General features: G+C 41.2%; 1 protein-coding gene across 7 annotated transcripts in view; it reads right to left on the bottom strand.

Moving 5' to 3' along the window:
• Positions 1 to 19316, bottom strand: part of AVL9 (AVL9 cell migration associated) — a 92461-nt gene that overhangs the window by 23838 nt on the left and 49307 nt on the right. For 4 of the 7 annotated variants that reach the window (XM_032642356.1, XM_032642359.1, XM_032642355.1 and 1 more), the window contains exons 13-17: positions 18939 to 19056; positions 16521 to 16574; positions 15935 to 16023; positions 7505 to 13614; positions 2508 to 4092 (exon numbers count right to left, since the gene is read on the bottom strand). In XM_032642356.1, coding sequence (XP_032498247.1) covers positions 13499 to 13614; positions 15935 to 16023; positions 16521 to 16574; positions 18939 to 19056 — 377 coding nt within the window. In that variant the 3' untranslated portion in view covers positions 2508 to 4092; positions 7505 to 13498. The remainder of the gene's footprint in view (positions 1 to 2507; positions 4093 to 7504; positions 13615 to 15934; positions 16024 to 16520; positions 16575 to 18938; positions 19057 to 19316) is intronic. The other 3 variants (XM_032642363.1, XM_032642362.1, XM_032642357.1) reach the window with 3 other exon arrangements.

Genomic DNA, 19316 nt, shown 5'->3' on the forward strand with positions numbered 1-19316 from the left:
TATCCAATTATGCTGTTCATTTCTGGTCCCCCCTCCTCGAACCTTAGGAATTCACACCATTTTCTTCATTTTCCTTTCACCTGTCTGTGGATTGTGACCTTTCACCTTCCAGTTACATATATCTTCTCCCTTCTCCCAAAGTCACAAATCAGAACTGTCCACGCATCCAATGTTTACTAAGGGCTTACTACGTCCCAGGCACTGTTCTAGTCCCTGAAGACACAGGAGTGAATAAATCAGAAAGAAATCCCTCCTCACTTTCTATAGGGGAAGATGGACAATAAACAAATATGAACACAAATAAATGCATCGACAACACATTCGTCATCTAAACCCACTGCACCCATGGGAAACCCAAGGTTCAGAGATGGTGAGTAATAAGCAAGTGTGGGTGCTGGATTTCAAACCCAGGCCTGTCTACATCCAATTTATGAGATCCTAACTTGTAAGCTACAAAGCCCTGAGCAAAAGCAAAGACTGATGCTGATTACTGTTGCCAAAGTCTAGCAAAATGAAAATGCAGGCACTTTTTTTTCGTAATTTTCACTTGTCAGAGACACCGGGCTTTCTGGGTTTGCAGTTTTCTTGAAAGATGTGCCTGAAAAATGGAAACCATATTCCTTCCATTGACCATGCCTACCTAACTCCAGAAACAAATTACAGTTTGAAATGGTTGGGGTTTTTATGATTAAAAATTTTTTAAATATGTCTTATGTGTACAATTTGATTTTAACTATGTATATACTTATGAAACCACATAGATCAAGTGAAATAGTTGATCTTAATCAACACTATGCTTGGCCTTGATATCTGTCACAGCTTGAAAGTGGATAAAGTACCTTCTGGTCCCCAAAGAAAAACAACTTGATGTTTCTGTTCCAAATGCTTTGTTTTGTGAAGTTGATATAAAGGCAATTGCACTTTCCAAAACTTTCCAGCTTACTTGATGGAAAGTATTTCATACTCCTGACCCTGGGAAGGCAGCCACCTCATCCAACAGAAGTCCTCAACATACAGATGACCCCTTACAGGTACTTCTTTTCCTTCCTGTATTGGCAGGGATTTCCCCCCTCCTCACTCTTTTCCTTAATCCTTGTATTCTCACCAAGAGTGATCTCCGGTGGTTTCTATACTTCTCAGGTTCCTTCTGGCTTTAGCATCCCCAAAGACTGTTCTCTTCCTTCTTTCTCCTCTGTCATCACTCCATAACCCTTCCTAGGCCTATACTCACTGACCTGCTCTTCTGCATCACAGGCTACAGGCCCCGCCTAGGGTGGACTGAAAATCTGCTCTTATCTTTACTGTCTCTACTCAAAATCCTACCATCTTCACTCAAGAAGCAGTGTGAATGTCACCTCCTACAGGAAGCCTTCTCTGATTGTCCTAGCTGAAAGGACTGCCATGGCACTTTACTGGACCTCTCAAGACACTCATCACATTTTTCACTATCAAATTTTTTTATCAGATCTCCTCTTGTCTCCTGGAGCCCCGACAGCACCTCACCCACAGCAAGTGGTTTTGTGACTGAAACTTGACTTACTCCTGCTGGGGCTATGCAGACATGAGCTACGTTTTCAGCTGTCAAGTTGTAAGTTACATTCTTCTGTCTGTTGTGCGGAGCATTTCAGTTCTCTAGCACCTTCTACTATACTTCAGTACATACTCTGGCTTTCTGACATGCAGGCTTTTATGAGCTGAGACACAGCTCCCATAAACAACATTGTCCATTTAGGAAACCCATTCTGCATTCCCTAAGAATTGTATCAGAAACCTTGGAAATACAATCTGCTCTTCAAGGGAGAATAGTCACAGAATTTAACCTGATAATTTAAAAGGAAACAAAAAAAACGTTTTCCAACCAGGAGTAGTGACTAGTATCCTTCATTTCCAAGGAGACCCAAGAAGAAAAATTCTAAGTATTCATTAAGCCCAGATGCTCAAAGGAGTGGAATTAATGGCACACAAAATAAAAATGTTTTAAACTTTGAGTCTCAAAATGCAGGATCTATCACTAATAGAAAAACACACTTTAAAAGTTGTAAAATATAAGATTTTAAAATTTCAGGGACTTCCCTGGTGGCACAGCGGTTAAGAATCTGCCGGCCAATGCAGGGGACACGGGTTCGAGCCCTGGTCCAGGAAGATCCCACATGCTGCAGAGGAACTAAGCCCGTGGGCCACAATGACTGAACCTGCGTTCTAGAATCCACGAGCCACAACTACTGGACCTGCACGCCACAACTACTGAAGCCCACGTGCCTAGAGCCCGTGCTCTGCAACAAGTGAAGCCACCACAATGAGAAGTCCGTGCACCGCAATGAAGAGTAGCCCCTGCTCGCCACAACTAGAGAAAGCCCACACACAGCAACCAAGATCCAACGCAGCCAAAAATAATTTATATGTATTTAAAAAAAGATTTTAAAATTTCAGTCCTTATGCTTTTAAATGACCATAAAGTGGGTAACACACAAAAAATACTCATTTATCGTCATCTATTAAAACCTTACCTGGAATTTCCATTTCTAAGGCATTTAGTGGGAGTGAATGATCTATCGAGGGCACTGAGGCTTTGGCGTTTAATGGATGATCTTGTACAAAGAACCAATTCAGGATTCCTGCAGCTGAAGACGGTGCAGCGTAACTTCTGTCTCCGTGGTTTCTAGGAAGTGCTGCTGACTGACTGTTTTCTAGGACAGAGCCAGGGGGCAGGTGGAAAGGCTACTTTTCAGATTCTCTTCTGTCCTACTTTGGGCTAATCATTCCTCAGTGCACATGGCTCATCTGGTAACGCTGATCAGAATAAAAATTCCATGGATTAGATCGAATATAAATGAAAGTCCGGATGTTAACTGCAGATGGACTCTTAGAACATACGAAGTATTCCCTTCCTGCTTGTAAACTTTAGGAAGAAAAAGTGAGTTTCACCCAGGTTTATCAACATGGTGGTGGCGGCACGGGTCTCTTGGGTCTCCCCTTTGCCAAAAAGAGTAACCTCAGCAGATGCTGAAGTGTCCTCCGGGCTCTCCCGGCACCGCCCACAATCACTTCAGAGCCGCTCCTCGTTCACAAGCCCCCCGCTAGTCTAACAGCTGGAGAAATCAAAGGAAAACAGTTCTCAGGGTGACATCAGGGCGACTGGTTTTTGACTGAGGGCTGGGTCCATAGGAGTTTTGTTCTGGGGCCCACTGTTTGGGGCAAATGGGATTTAAAGTTGGTACAAAGCTAAGAGATTGGGCCCTTGAGGAAAAGGAAGGTGGTGATGGCTGAGTTCAGAGAGACATCACTAGAGCTAATGGCTATGCAAACGCAGTGGTGCCCAACCCAGAATGAACTTTCTCAAATGCAGCACCCAACCTGCCACTTGCCCTTGGAGAGCCCTTTAAGGTTTTCCCCTGCCCTTTTAGATCAAGTCCACCCCCCCTCTGCCAGGCTGACAGGTATCTCTTTTTCCAAACCTGGCCTTATCTTACAGCCTCATCTCTTGCCCATCCCCCCTTGCCATTTAGGTTCCAGCCACACCAAAGGACATTCACTGCTTCCCAGTCTTTGCCTATGTTGTCCTCCTAGGCCCTGGAGCCCTTTGTATCTAAACCCACCTCACTCCTAAAACTATCACTCAGCCTTCAGGGGAAGAAACATCTACTCACCGCTGCCAAAAAGGAGCTGGTCACCTGCTCAAACACACTGGGCTGACCTTTGACCCAGCGTCTTTACCCACTATGGTAACCATCCATTCTCCCCCTGCTATGTGGGTGGCATGTACTGTGTGTGTACACAGTAGGCACTCAAATACTTGATGGGAAGAAGGTAGGGTTTAAAATGCAGTGTGAGGGACATGGGTTAGTTCTGAAAGTGACTTCCCAGGGCAAGTAGCCAAAGATGTGCACATCTTGGATCTCTGGAGGCCAGTGTGAGTCTCTGCTTCGGTGCTAAAAGTCCTTAGGGCTTGTGGCTGCCCAGGACAGTTCCGGACACACCGGACATTTATGTGATTGCTAGTCTTGGAGAACATCAGCCCTTCAAAGTAAAAAAAAATTGGGTTCCCTCCTCTGTCTTCAAAAACTCATGCTGAGGCAAAGTTTTGCACAGGACCTGTAACAAAATGAGAAAAATAGGGACAAATTAAACTCATACAACAAAGAGTTACTAATTTGATTTAAAGGATTCTCCTTTACTCTGACCCTATGCTCTTCCCATGTTTTGGTATTAAAACGTCTTTGTAAAAAAAGACAAATATCATATGATGTGGTTTATATATGGAATCTAAAAAACGGATACAAATGAACTTATTTACAAAATGGAAATAGACTCACAGACATAGAAAACAAACTTAGGTTACCGAAGGGGAAAGGGGAAAGGGGACAGGGGTGGGATAAATTAGGAGTTTGGGATTAAAATATACACACTACTATATATAAAATAGATTACCAACAAGAACCTATTGTATAGCACAGGGAACTCTACTCAGTATCTTGTAATAACCTATAATGGAAAATAATCTAAAAAGCAGTGCATGTATATATATATTATATATATATAATATACATATATAAAACTGAATCACTTTGCTGTACACCTAAAACTAACACAACATTGTAAATCAACTATATTTCAATAAAAGGTTTTTAAAAACCAATAAATAAATAATAAATAAATAGAGTCCTTACTTGGCCAAATAAGGAGTGCCAAAACTTTCTAGCCATATTGGGTAGGGGAAGGGGGGAGTGGGGACTGGGAAAGAAATTTCAGGTGAAGAAAGCCCTAAATGTGAAAGGCAAAACTGAAAAACTCTTAGAAGATTATAGAGAATATCCTTATGACCTTGAGGTAGAGAAAAGTTTCTTAAATAAAACACAAAAAGATATGATTTTCTCTAATCATAAGAGGAAAGATAAATTTGACTACATTAAGAACTCTTTGCATCAAAAGAGGCCATAAAGAATGAAGGTAAGTCACAGAATGAGTATTTGCAACACACATAATTGACAAAGAAATAGTATCCAGAAATCCATCTATCTATCGTCTATCTATCTATAGACTGAGGTATACACACATACATACACACTCGTAAAATTAAAACTCAAGCAAATAAGAAACAGATAACCTAACAGAAAAGTGGGTAAAAGACGAATAGGCATTTCACAAAAGTGGAAATCTAAATAGTCAATAAGTAAATTAAAAAGTACTCAATTTTATTTGTACACAGGGAAATGCAAATTAAAACCCACAAGGAGATACCATCTTACACCCATCAAATCAGCAGAAATTTAAATTCCTGGTGATACCAAACATGGGAGACAATGTGGAACAATGTTGTTCTCATTCCCTGCTGGTGGGAGGGTAAAATGGTATCATCCCTTTGAAAAACAGGTTGGCATTAACTAAAAAGTTTGAAGAGATACATATTCCCATGACCCTGCAGTTTCATTCCCACATTTATACCCTAGAGAAAACATGCACAGGTGCACTGGGAGATGCATACTAGAAGGGTCAGAGCAGCACTGCTCTTCACATTAGCTTCAAACCAGAAACAGCCACCGCCCACCCATAGCAGACTGGATAAACTGTGGTGCAGTCGTACAGTGGAACAGCTTATAAAGCAGTGAAAGAGAATGATCTCCTAAAACCAAAATTAAGCGGAAAAAGACAATACGAATGGTGTGATACCGTTTATACAAGTTCAAAAACAGACAAAAACTAACAGTGCTGTTTGGGAAACATATACAGGAAGGAGGAGGTCGAATTATAAGAAAACGATTATCTCAAGAATCAGAAAACCAAACACATCTGGAGAAGGAAGAATTATGATCTGGGAGAGACACAAGGGGCAGCGCATTTTAGGTGCGGGCAATATGCTATTTCTTGCCTGGGTACTCGTTGTGTGATTGGTTAAGCTTAATGTATACGTTTCTTTTCTGTATGTGTATTTCGCACTTAAGTTGCCCGTCCCTTTCTTAAAGTTTAACTGGTTGAAAATCTCCAAGACAGAAGCACCTATTTGCGTGGTGCTCAATCAAAGCTGAGTCTAAGTATTTTAGAAAGAAATCCGAGTAGCCCCAGGGGAGACTTTGAAGAGCAAGAGAGGCTGGAGCTGACCTTCAGTTAAGTGTCTATCAGGGGTTCTCTCAATAATGCTTCTCCAACAACTAGAGGGGTGGGAAAGCGTGACCACAGCAAAGGTGTCACTTAGCCAGGGCGCTTGTGGAGGCCAGGGTGTCAGGAGAGAAGTTTGGGATGTTACTGTGTGGTGGACCCTGAGTTCCTGATTCAGGAATCTGGATTTAATTCTGTAGACAGTAAGTAGACTTGGAGGATTACCATGCAGCAAAGGGACAACTAAAAATACCCTAATGGGGCTTCCCTGGTGGCACAGTGGTTGAGAATCTGCCTGCCAATGCAGGGGACACAGGTTCGAGACCTGGTCTGGGAAGATCCCACATGCCGCGGAGCAACTAGGCCCGTGAGCCACAACTACTGAGCCTGCGCGTCTGGAGCTTGTGCTCCACAACAAGAGAGGCCGCGATAGTGAGAGGCCTGCGCACCGCGATGAAGAGTGGCCCCTGCTCACCGCAGCTAGAGAAAGCTCTCGCACAGAAACAAAGACCCAACACAGCCAAAAATAAATAAATTAATTAATTATTTTTAAAAAAGTAACAAATGTTCAAGTACAATTGGTGTCTTAAAAAAAAAAAAAAAAACAAACCTAATGTCTCAGGGAGATGATTCTGGGTGTGAGGGGTAGGGTGGACTGAAAGTAGAGAAACTGATAAAGGCTCAGGCATAACAGACCAGGAATGACGGAAGTGAAGTTAGAAAGAGATGGAACGAAGATGAGTTACTGAGGAAGAACAGTAGGAACTTAGTGATGGAACAAATTTTTCCAAAAACTTATTTTCTGTTCTTTCCCAGTCCTTCCATTCTAAAGCTAACTCAAGAGAGATTCTGCTTTACAAGGACAAGTGACTGGAACCATGTAAGGTCAGAAGAGGACTAGCAGACACTGATTTGATGCCGAGAGCCCCACTGAAGTCTTCAAAATTCCCTGCAACTACTTGAGAGCATTGCCAGGGTCGGGGGCTGGGGGGTGGGCAGGGAGGACACAGAGGGTGGAGCCTTTCCAGCAGCAGCAGAGTTGTTTCATGGCGAGCAAGGAGTTTTTAACTTTTCATTATGGAAATTCTCAAACATACATTGACACCAGAATAGTCTAGCGAACCCCTGTGTACTCATCTCCTGGCTTCAACAATGATCAATATGTTATCTAGTGGCTTTCGCCATTTTCCCACCCTCCACATCAATGTGCCCCAGGAGGGAAGCCAGGTCTGGTGAAGGATAAAACATACACATTTAGAAACATTTGAATCTTAGTTTTTGTGTTATGCTGGGATGTCAGTGGTTCCAAAACAGGTATACGTGGGATCAAGAGCAAAGAGCACAACCATCTGGCTTTCCTGCCCCAGACACTCCCTGGTCTCTGAATCCATAGCCATACAAAGTGTGTTACCTGTGCTGGATGACTAGACCTTAGCCGCCTTGACTGGAGTTGGCTGTCGGTCACGCGACTGGAAGGTCCACTGGGGATCTGTCGATTGTGAACTTGGACAGATCAGTCCTGCTGCAGAGCGGTTCCCTAAGCCTGTGATTACCACAGGAGGAGATGAGCCCTTCACAAAGTGTGGTTCCTTGGAAGAAACTGGCTCTATAATCATGCTCTTTCCAGATGTTGCCAGGTTTGATCATTGCAACTCCCATCCTATCAGAATGAAGAGAAGGCAGCTCTGACCTGGGAGACGATGGGGGACCATCCCCTCACCACGGCAGAGCCTGAAGCGCAGCTGGAACAGGTCCTCGGAAAAGGGAGATGTTGGCGGTGTCGAGCTCTACTGCCCGAGTCACCTTGTCAGCTCCAGGCAGCAACAGTCCACGTTGTAAGAACACTGGTACCTTAAATTTAACCCTGTACTCAAGGCAGCGCACATTCCTGGGAGCAAAGAAATTTGTCTCCTTCTTCTGTGAAGCTGTTTTGCAAAACAGCTGTAAGGAAACCATGGTACATGCAAATACATATGTGAAAATGTGCTAGGAGTCCTCAGTGGAAATGTCAAGGTTATTCTGAAGCTCACCAGTACGGATGGAAAAATGGGTTGCTTGGGGCAATATCCTAGTCCCCTGGGGATTTCTGTCCGTCAGCATGTGACAAGACGTTACTGCACGACCAAACTCCGTTTGGTTGTACTTTGTGCAGCCCCAGGAACTAAACATTCTTGCTGCGAGGGTCACCACCTCACAAACTGAAGCACCACAAGTATTTTCAAAATGAGAGAGTAAAAAAAAAAAAAAAAAACGAGCAATGAGTCCTTTAGTTCCGCTGGTTTCCTAATAAACGAAGCTGGCCCTTCTCTCCAACTGTGAAGCAGGCCAGAAACCACACTGACAACATGAAGGGTACTTCTAGAAAAACAGGCCAAGTGCACTCACTGTATGCAGGAGAAACAGGATAATTTTATTCTCATTTTTCCTTAAAATAAAGATACAGTAGAAGTTTTACAATTCAGTATGATTGGACGTGATTTATAATTTTAACATTTTTTAAAAAACAAATGACAACAGAAACAAAAGACTACTACAAATTATAAAACTACTAGAGAAACTATCTTTCTCATCAAAACATGTACCACAGCTCTAAACTTCCTAAGAAAACTTTCTAAGATTTCTAAGCTAAACTTTCTTAGAACGGGGTTTGTGAAAAACCTTTAATCTCAAGTATTTAAACTATTCCTGTACCCACTAAATGCTTTCACCAACCTGTCAATCATATGCTTCCTAAATTTAGGAACCAGTGATCAAGTGGCCTGAAACAAGTCTTGATCCTGTATTTCCAGCTATAAATTACTAATATTTAAAGAAAACAATATATTTTCTAAGCACGTAAGTTTTCTAAAAACTTCAATTACCTTTTCTGGCTCAGTACCTCACTGAAATGTTCAAATATTCATATTGCACGCAAAAAAATTTGAGCAGCATACTTACTATATGAGTGTGAGAAGCCGATGAAAAATAAGATTGAGGAAAACCCCTAAGTTGTGTCCCATTTAACATGATTTAAATATATAGTTTCTATATCTTTAATTAATATAAGTAAAAAGGTAATCTTTAGAACAGCACAGAGATACAAATGCATTAGCGTTTTACAAAATATATTCAACCCCTTATACGTCCAACAATCTTTTAGTTTTGGAGCTGCCATACAAGGGAGCTAGTTTCTTCTCCTTCATATGAAAGCAGGAAGTCATGTGTACAAAGTTATTTATATGAGAAGAATAAAGATCCACATTCCTTTTCTTTGTCCTTGACAAATATTTATGGAATGTTGGAAATGATGAAAAAACAATTCCAATGTTATGAAGTCCAAAGACTTGGAATGAAAAAACTCGTAGTGGCACGCTGAGCTACACAGCATGACAATCATCTTCTAGAAACTACAGTTGCGTTCTCTATCGTGTTTAGAGGCTACCACAGAACTGGGTGGAAAGGCCATGAATGACGTGCCACCTCTGGTCAAACAATCAGAGCATGCAAATGTCAATGCCATCTCAAGAGTCCCAACCAACTCCCTGATAAAATAACAGGCAACACTTACCGGCTACCAGCCTAACAGGCTACTTTCCCAAACTGCTGAAGCAGATAAAAGTTCAAGGGGTTCAGGATAAGTCCACTGGCCCCTCACAGGGCTGGGTGCTCCTAAACTCATCACCAGGCCTCAGGGAAAAGGACCACTGACTCTAACTTCCACAAAACAAATTAAAAACAAAAACTGCCTGCCAGGGAGATAAAGTTAAAGCCTCATTTTAAAACTCGTGGGCTTCCCTGGTGGCGCAGTGGTTGAGAGTCCGCCTGCCGATGCAGGGGACACGGGTTCGTGCCCCGGTCCGGGAAGATCCCACATGCCGCGGAGCGGCTGGGCCCGTGAGCCATGGCCGCTGAGCCTGCGCGTCCGGAGCCTGTGCTCCGCAACGGGAGAGGCCACAACAGGGAGAGGCCTGCGTACAGCAACAACAACAAAAACAACAACAACAACAAAAAACTTGTAACTAGCAGATGAAAAATTTAAGTTCTTCATAAAAGAATTATTATAACCTTTAGCATATTAAATAGTGCTCTCGGGCTTCCTTGGTGGCACAGTGGTTAAGAATCAGCCTGCCAATGCAGGGGACATGGGCTTGAGCCCACATGCCGCAGAGCAACTAAGCCCATGCGCCACAACTACTGAGCCCACATGCCACAACTACTGAAGCCCGTGCTCCTAGAGCCCATGCTCTGCAACAAGAGAAGCCACCACAATGAGAAGCCCGTGCACCGCAATGAAGAGTAGCCCCCGCTTGCCTCAACTAGAGAAAGTCTGCGCGCAGCTACAAAGACCCAACACAGCCAAAAATAAATAAATTTATACCGAAAGAAAAAAAAATACTGCTCTCAAAGTACTTTCATTCAGATTTTAAAGGACCTTGTCTCTTGGCTTTGCAACTTCTCACCTCTCCCTTCCTAATTTGTTTTCTCCTTGCCTTTCTAAGTAAATTATTCTAAAAACAACAACAACAACAACAAAAAACCAATGCTTAATATAGGACTTGGAAAGCAAGATAAGGTTGAGGAAATCACGCCATATGCTCTGGTTTGCTGCCCAAAGATACAGCTGCTGTGTTTCTTAAAGCAAAAAGTAGAAGAAAATTGTATTTTAGGGCCTGGGGGCTAGTAAATCACTAACAGATTTGGGGATAGACTATTCATACTGGTTATATGAGCCAAATGCAGATGTAAAATAACCCTAAGCCATACTGTGACAGGCAACTTTTCCTATTCACTTAACTCAGGACACTTGGGTCAGCTTTAACCCTCTTTCCTTTACCTATGTCATCGTCATTACAGTGCCTAGTAGGAATTAAAGCACACCAGGGACATTTTCCAAACACTCTTTTTAAGTCACCTGGACAGGAGCGAGGTCTCCACCAAGCTATGGATGCAGTCTGTGTTGCCTGGCTGACCCTAGCTCCCTCGGGCCTACATAAACGCACTCAGTTCTCAGACAAAAACACTGTGGCCAAGCAAAGCACACACCTTTTCCAGTGATTTGTCCGAAGACAGCCACACCAGTGTTGGCTCCACTCACAGAGCCAGTGGCTAGAGGAGGCTACTGCTTCCAGGCTGGATGCTGGGCTGGAGCCAGGAACCCAAACTTGAAGCACGTAGGCTCCCGGGACCAGGGGCCAGACTTCCTGCCTGCAACTGTGCTGGCTGCCCCAGGGCCCCCCAGCAGCAACGTAATAGCCTGCACTCCCTGAAGATGCCCATACCTTCTAGAACCTGAAGGAAATAGAGTTATGGTCTTTTGACCATTTCTATGACAAAAGTTCTATCTTCTGAAATACTCACTTTATGTTGAAAGCCAGTTAAATGACCACAGTAAATAAGAATTGAACTCTTAACCAGAAACATGAATAGAAAGTTCCATTAAGGTGTATATAAAATAGGGAGTGATACTAAAGCAAAGTTAAATTTTATGTAACTTGTTTTATTTCGGTGGGATTCCAAAGTGGATTGGACTTCTTGGAATAGTGAGAGATGAGAATTCACCCCAATCATACAAGCCATACAAACGAAAGGAGGAACCAGCAGTGTGCTGGCTGACCCCTCACAGCACTCTTAGCGCCGTGAACAGCCTGGCAGTCGAGAGTAGCAACTGCGTACCGATACACTATCACACTCTACTCAACAATGCGGCCTCACGAAAAAATAAGATGTTAGTCTCAGTGCAACTTTAAAGTACCTTTTAAAGTTTTGTTTGGTACTACTTTCTTCTCTTCAAATTGTATTTCCTGAGAAAGCAAACTTTCCTAGCAGAAGTGGAATTAATACAGTTCTCACAATAAGCCCTTTACCTTGAGTTATTATACTCAAAGAGGGAAGTACGCTTTTAGGTGTGCAGGACTTGTGTTAAAACACAAATTGGAAATTTTAGGGATATTTAGATTATGTCCCTATGTTTCATTTCACATGCCCTAGTAGTGCTTTTTATACAAACATTTCTTAAAGGGTAAATCAAATATAATCAAGCGTCCTCCCTAATTAGGTCCCCGATTTTCTCAATACGCTTTATATCAAATGTAGATGATACTCATGATGTATTTTCCAAGTATCCTTTGTTACTGAAAAAGCAGCCTGTCGCCTGTAAGTACTCCCTGAGAACACCCAGCCAAAGTCCCCTTGAAAAGCAAATGAGAGCTGAGCCTGGCAGCCACATGAGGTCTAGCTGTGTAAAAATCTTCAGTAGTGAGCACACCTGTGTCTAAAATGAACGCAGGTGTCCTTCATGAAACATGACTGATGTCATGGCTATAGTTTTCTTCTCTTGCTTTTCTAAATGTGAGCCAAGATGAGATTTCTGTTTAATATTTACAGATCATCTTGCTTTTGGAAGGGGGTAGAAATTGATTACATGAGGATTTTCTATCAGGGAAGTAGGAAGGCCAAGCGCCCTGAAAAGCTTTATGAAGATTAAGACTAAGAAAAAACCTGTAAGTCTGTAAACACCCAATGGAAAACTGTTCAAAAGAAGAAATAGAAGGCACAAACTCTGGGTTAAAAAATGCATGTAAAGATTGCAACATTACTACAGTCAATAGAACTAACACCTAGATCTTTAAAAGTCTTGCCCTAAATACACACTCAGTTAAACTGCTTGAACACCGCTACAACCGTCACCATGCTGTTTCTTTGCACATCTACTTGAACAATTAGGAAAAGGAAGAAAGCACAGTGACCCTCCTTGACACCTCAAAGCAAGTGCTTAGGATTGGGAAAGAATAAATTAAATGCACAAAACAAAACACTCCATCCTCAGAACTACCACCTCTGACTTCCACGGTTTCTAGGAGGAAGTGAAGTGATAAATGTGTTCTGTGGGTAGAAAACCAACAAACAAAAAATCCTCATATAACTCAGCAAGATAATAATGAAGGGCTGGATTATATGCCCCCTTACTGCTAAATGTAAGCACATTTTAGGGCCCACTTTAGAGAAATTAAAATAGTAATATAACTTAATCTTAGCACATATAAATATCCATCTGGATATTCAAACAGCAACAACAGAACAAAATTTACACCAAGTAAAAACTTTTCTAAAGTAAACAAATGTATAATACCAGAACTCAGAATTCATTAGAACGTTCACTGTGTTTCAATCAGGCTCAGACTGAAATAAAAGTAGTCAATTTAAACCCCAACCTGGGAAGCCGTCCCTGCTATGCTTGTGGTTTCGTCTTTTCAGCATCCCGTGACATTCATTTACACAGAGGGCAACCGTCCCTGTAAACAGTTCGACCTATTGGTCCCTGCTGTGGACCTGTGGTCGATGAAGAGGAACAGTCTGGGAGCAGCAGACAGACAGGGGACGCTTAAACCTAAGAAAGCGACAGCAGCTTCTGGGTGGCTTGCTCTGCTCAGGGTTTCCCGTCAGGCAGCTCAGTGAGACTCTGTGGAGTGGAACTGGTGAAAGTAGAAAGCCATGAAGACATGGCTGTCTTTGCACTGGAAAAAGCTCCTCCAACTGACTGGCCTGAATGGAAAGAAGGGGAAAAACAAAAGGAAAAATGTCTTCACTTTTGTTAAGAGACACTGAAAAACCAATGTTAATTAATAAATGTTAATTAACTGCAACCAATATGTTAATAGTTGCTAAAATACCATTTACACTTCTAGTTTCAAAATAATCCCTTACCATGGGAATGTCTAAGAGGAACCTGGATAATGCCAGGGTGTAAGACCCTGCTCTCCTCATCATTTTGAAAATCTTGAGCAAACTCTTTCCTTAATACCCACTGTGCCAGGCCAGTGGTTCTCAGCACTGGCTGTGCAGCAGAATGACTTGGAGAGCTGAAAAAGTCCTATGAGCTCTCTGTACCCTAAATCCAAGTTGATAACTAAAAACCACCTGCAGGGAAGAGTTGTTAGGCTGCTTAGGGAAATTTGTTTTTGTTATCGAAAATGATGTTGCATCAATGAAGACACACAGAGCTCTATCTGCCTGAGGTTTGTTTTGTTTTTAAGAGCGTTATCTCCTGTTAAAGTGAAATTATTTAAGCTGAATCATCCATACTCGCTATTCTTGAAGAAGGCAGTGTGGAAGAAGAGAATAGGCCTTAGAATTTAAATATCAGCAGCATCACTAAAAATTAACTAACAACTGACATCATATAACTATGATGAAGTAGAATTTTCCTACTTTTCCATAGTGATGGGGCTATGTGCCTTGTGTTTCTCTTCTAAGACGAGTGTGTGGAGTAGTTCTCTCACCCTATCTCTGGATATACAGGACGTTAGAGCTACGAGGACCCCTGCACAGAGATCACTTAGTTCTGGGGCTTTTGAGTTGTGTTCAGTAAGGGTTAGCCAAGCTCTCTCAGGAGGTAAGAAAGGAGACGGGTCCTATTTTCAATACTGATATGACAAAGCAAACATAGCCAAATGTAAATAATCAGTGAATCTGAGATAACTGGGAGTTTTCCTTGTACACTGTTGCACAATTTAAGTTTGAAATAATATAAAAATAAAAAGTTAAAATATAGAAAAGAGGGAACAAGAAGTTTCTTTAGAAGGGGTATGGAATAATCTTCAAAATATTTTAAGTGAAAAAAAGGTACAGAAGGGTGTATATAATAGCATGCTACCATTTGTCTGGCTTTGGTATCAGGGTAATACTGGGCTAAGTAAATGAGTTGGGGAGTATTACCTCAACCACTACTTTCTTAAAGAGTTTGTATAACAGTAGCATTATTCCTTAAATGTTTGATAAAATTTGTGAGTGAAGCCATCTGTGTTTAGATTATATTTAAAACCTTGTGGCAAGCTTTTAAATTTTAATTCAACTTATTTAATAGATATAGGGCTATTCAGATTTTCTATTTCTTTACTGCATTGGTTTTGGCGATTTGAGTCTTTCAAGGAAATTGTAGATTTTACCTAAGTTGTTGAAAAATTGGCATAAAATTATTCACAATATTATTATCCTTTTAATTTCTGTAAGATCTACAGTGGTGTCCCCTCTTTCATGCCCAATACTGGTAATTTGTATCTTCTTTTTCTCTTTATTAGTCTAAAAGGTTTCACTAATGTTGTTGATTTTTTCATAAAAACAACTGTTGGTTTCACTGATCTTCTTTATTGTGTGATACTACCTTAAAAGATGGCAGTTCCTAATGCCTACTTTATTATTATGGCTCTCTACTATTTATAAAGAACTGTGGGCTGGGACTTCCCTGGTGGCACAGTGGTTGGGAAACCGCCTGCCAATGCAGGGGACATGGGTTCGAGCCCTGGTCTGGGGAAGATCCCACATGCCGCGGAGCAACTAAGCCCGTGAGCCACAACTACTGAGCCTGCGCTCTAGAACCCACGACCCACAACTACTGAAGCCCGTGCGCCTAGAACCCGTGCTCCGCAACAAGAAGCCACTGCAATGAGAAGACCGCGCACTGCAATGAAGAGTAGCCCCTGCTGGCTGCAACTAGAGAAAGCCCGTGTGCAGCCAAAAAAATAAAAAAAATTAAAAAAATTAAAAAATAAATAAATGAATGAATGAATGAATGAACAAACTGTGGGCAGCTCAGGGAATGGAGGAAAAACTCCAGAGAAGCTTGAATCCTGGTAACAGAACAGACAGGACAAAATTTGCTAAACTTGGTTTGACATCATCTAGTGCCACAAGAATTGTTTTAATGAATAAGCCCAAAATTTAAAACAAAAACCTCTGTATTCGACCATCTTGCATTATTATGTGATACACAGATCTCTACAACTTTGTTTTTATCAATGACATACTGAGGATAGAGAAGAGATGTGTTATGATTCCAATCTGTTCCTGCCCAAGACATCCTTACCAACAGCTTTTCCTGTTTGCACAACATTCCGACTCGTTGTGACCATGACGTTTCCAAGTTTTTTGCCACGTTCACTGTTTTGAACAGAACTGAGTAAAGGAGAGGAACGTTAAGTACAATTTTTAAAAAATCTCTCAGGTATACATTCACCACTCCATAACCATCCCTCAAATCAGTACTGAGAAAAGAAGCTAAATAATGCATTATTTGTTATGCATCAATTAATTTACTAACATTTTAAGCATGTGAATCTTCAGAAAACACTAAAAGATAGGCAGATGAGCCAAAAAGTGGTAAGGGCGTAAGGATGCATGCTTAACTCTTCCTACAGTCACAATATGCTAAAGTAACTTCACCAGAACAAAATGGCAAATCTGGCTATTAGTTCACACCATTCTCCATGAAACAGCAGTGTTTTCACTTTGAAACATACACACTGCTGAGCTAGAGAATGTTACGCACATATTTGGTTACTATTTGAAGCACAAGTCTGTGAAGTGGAGAAAAACAATTCCCAATTAGCAATGAAACACATGGCATACATTCAGATGTAAGACTGTTCCTAGTATTTTCCCTAAATACTCACTGTGAGAATCTTAACTTCATGTCTGACACTGAATACTGGCCTTGGAAAGGATGGCTGTAAAACAAAGTTTGAGTTTAGACTATGAGTATTTCACCAATAAAGCTGCAACACAGTTATCACATGGAAGAATCAGGAAACCTCCCTCACAGGGGTGACTCAGCCGGGTGGCAGTGCTCCAAATGAGATATAGGAAACAGGGCTTTGATCACAGCTCTCCACTTAACAGTTATGTAAGTCCCTCTGAGCTTATGTCCTTGCTTGTAAAATAGGTGTGCTTTTTTGCTTGGGTGGGGATGGTTTGTGTTAGTGCTGCCCTAATGTTCTGAGTTACCTGGTCTGGGGTGGGGCCCAAGCACCGACATTTTAAAATCAGGCAACCTGATCAACTTTACACTATACAAGAAGGCATCAATAAATATTCAAATTCTTATCTCATACGCAGGGGTCTCTCTGTCAATGTCTAACAAAGAAAGTGACCTAGAGAAATTTGTAGCCACTTACTGAAATATCAAAATGCTATTTATGGCTTTTCAAATGAAAACAAATTGATATATTGGCCATGTTAAGCATACGTTAACAACCCCTCTTTTTCTGGATTTCTGAATCTCCGGTTGGAAAGAATTGAGATATTAGTTCATCATTCTCTATTCCTGCAAACGCTGTACTTAAAGGATGAAACATGCCTGCTGCTTTTAAGGGAAGTCAGAGGACTACCTTCTCCGATCTTTAGGAGTTGAAGAAAGGGTTTCATAGATCTCAAACCTTACATTTAGTTTTGAATATTTCCAAATTATATGCCCTGGTGACAGTTGAAGACTATCATTTCTTGTTTTAAATTTGGTGAAAATATTGAAAATCTGCTGATGGTCATATCTGCATAATTTCCCTACCTTTTTTTTTTCTGGTCCTTTTCTTCAGCTTTCTCCTCAATCTAAGTAACCACAATTTATTTACATATTTTTAAAAGTATTGTTTTTACATTCCTTTAAAACACATTCCAGCTAATCCTCATATGGACCTGCAACACAATCTGTCGAGCTGCTTCAAGTTAAAGGTACTACAGCAGACGCAGGGGCTGCGTAATGATCCGACCAGGCTAAGGGTCAGAGTACCGGAGAGGAGACCAAACTACGAGCGGTCACTCCCCCAGCACTACCACAAGGAGTACCGCCAGGCAAACAAACTCACATCTGTTTCTCCTTATTACTCTTTAGAACACAGGCCTTGTGGTTAGTGAGGGAGAAAACTCTGAACTCTTAGTCCTTTCATTTAATACCATTACAACGCTTGTGCCTTTTAATTCTCTTTGTTTTTACCACACCCAAATGGCAACATAGGTTTCTGCTACAGCCCAGTATGAGGATTAAATTCCCCCAAATCGGTCCTGAACCTAGTCATTATTCTTGATAGGTACAAAATATTGGCAGACATGTTCTCCCAAACCCTGCTTCCTTACAGATGCTTCTGCAAGTTACTATGACATAATTCCTGGGTTTTGTATTTGTAGCACCACTTAAATCACATCCCCAGTTGAGCTAAGTTTACCATAGTTCCCAAATAATATGGTAATCAGCACTAAGTTGATTTTTGTCAGATTCTCACTTGAGAAGTAAAGTTTAAAACACAAATGAAAACAAATGTTCAGCGTATACTTGTATTGTAAATAAAAAATTATATATTTTAATTTAGAAAAGAAGTTCCCAAGATGTTCGCATTATATTAATTGATCTCCTTAGACGCTACCCTGCCATTCACATAGTATTATTTCTTAATGGCCCCACTCCCCAGCATGGTTAAATGTCTTTTACATGGGATAAAGTCTTTGCCCAGCAGTCGACACTGTGACAGGTATTAAATTTTGTTGGATCTAGAATCTGATGTGGAAACTGCATCAGATTTGACTGCAAATCTAGGAGTTCAAATATTAACTTTAGTTGTTCACACTTCATATTTTAAAATAACCTCTCAGTTTAAAAAAATAAAAATAAATAAAATAAAATAAAATAACCTCTCAGTTTTAACCAGTGCTATTTCCCTCAAGGGTTCTGTCTTGTTTGACCATTCTGCTGAGGCAGAGATCCAGCGAAAGGGAGGGAAGAACCATGAGGTAGGAGGATCCTCACAGGCCAGGACTTTGTCTCCAAATCACACTGGAAGCTGGGAGAAATGTTAGTGCTTCCAAAATGCCTTGTGCTTTGTGGGTAAGAAGTGTGAATAGGGAAGCAGTTTTCAGCTGCTTCTCTGTACTTGGGAGCCTTTTTATAAAAATCTACTCAGGGAGATTCTTGAAGGTATTCACAATATCATCAGAGTTAAGATATGATTTTCTTTTCTTTTTTTTTAAGATATGATTTTCTTTATGCTGGGGCACACTTATTAAGTGAACCACCTCTATCAACCTTCAGAGGATGTGCTTACTTCGGATTTATTTCTGCAAGTGCTGGATGCTTGTTGCTGTTCCAGACCCTGTAGTTGTGAGTGTTCTTCCATGCTGTAACAAAGGTCGTCCCATAGTCTGATAAGATCTTTTCATTATCTGTCAAGTAAATATTTGAAAGTTGAGCTGGACTGTAGCCTGTCAGGGATGTAAAGATTAATAACCGAAACCAGTAAAGAAAAGGCTTTAGCCTCCGTGTCCCCCTGCTTTCTTGGGGAGATAGCCTACCAGATGTCAGGAATCTTGGGTCTAATTCCAGAAATCCTGTTAAGAAGCGATGTGTCCTTTGGTAAGTCACTTACTCACTCAGAATTTCATTTTTCTTACTAGAAAATAAGGGGGTTGAGCCAAATATTTTC

Source organism: Phocoena sinus, chromosome 9 (genome assembly GCF_008692025.1).
Source record: "Phocoena sinus isolate mPhoSin1 chromosome 9, mPhoSin1.pri, whole genome shotgun sequence".
NCBI lineage: Eukaryota > Metazoa > Chordata > Mammalia > Artiodactyla > Phocoenidae > Phocoena > Phocoena sinus.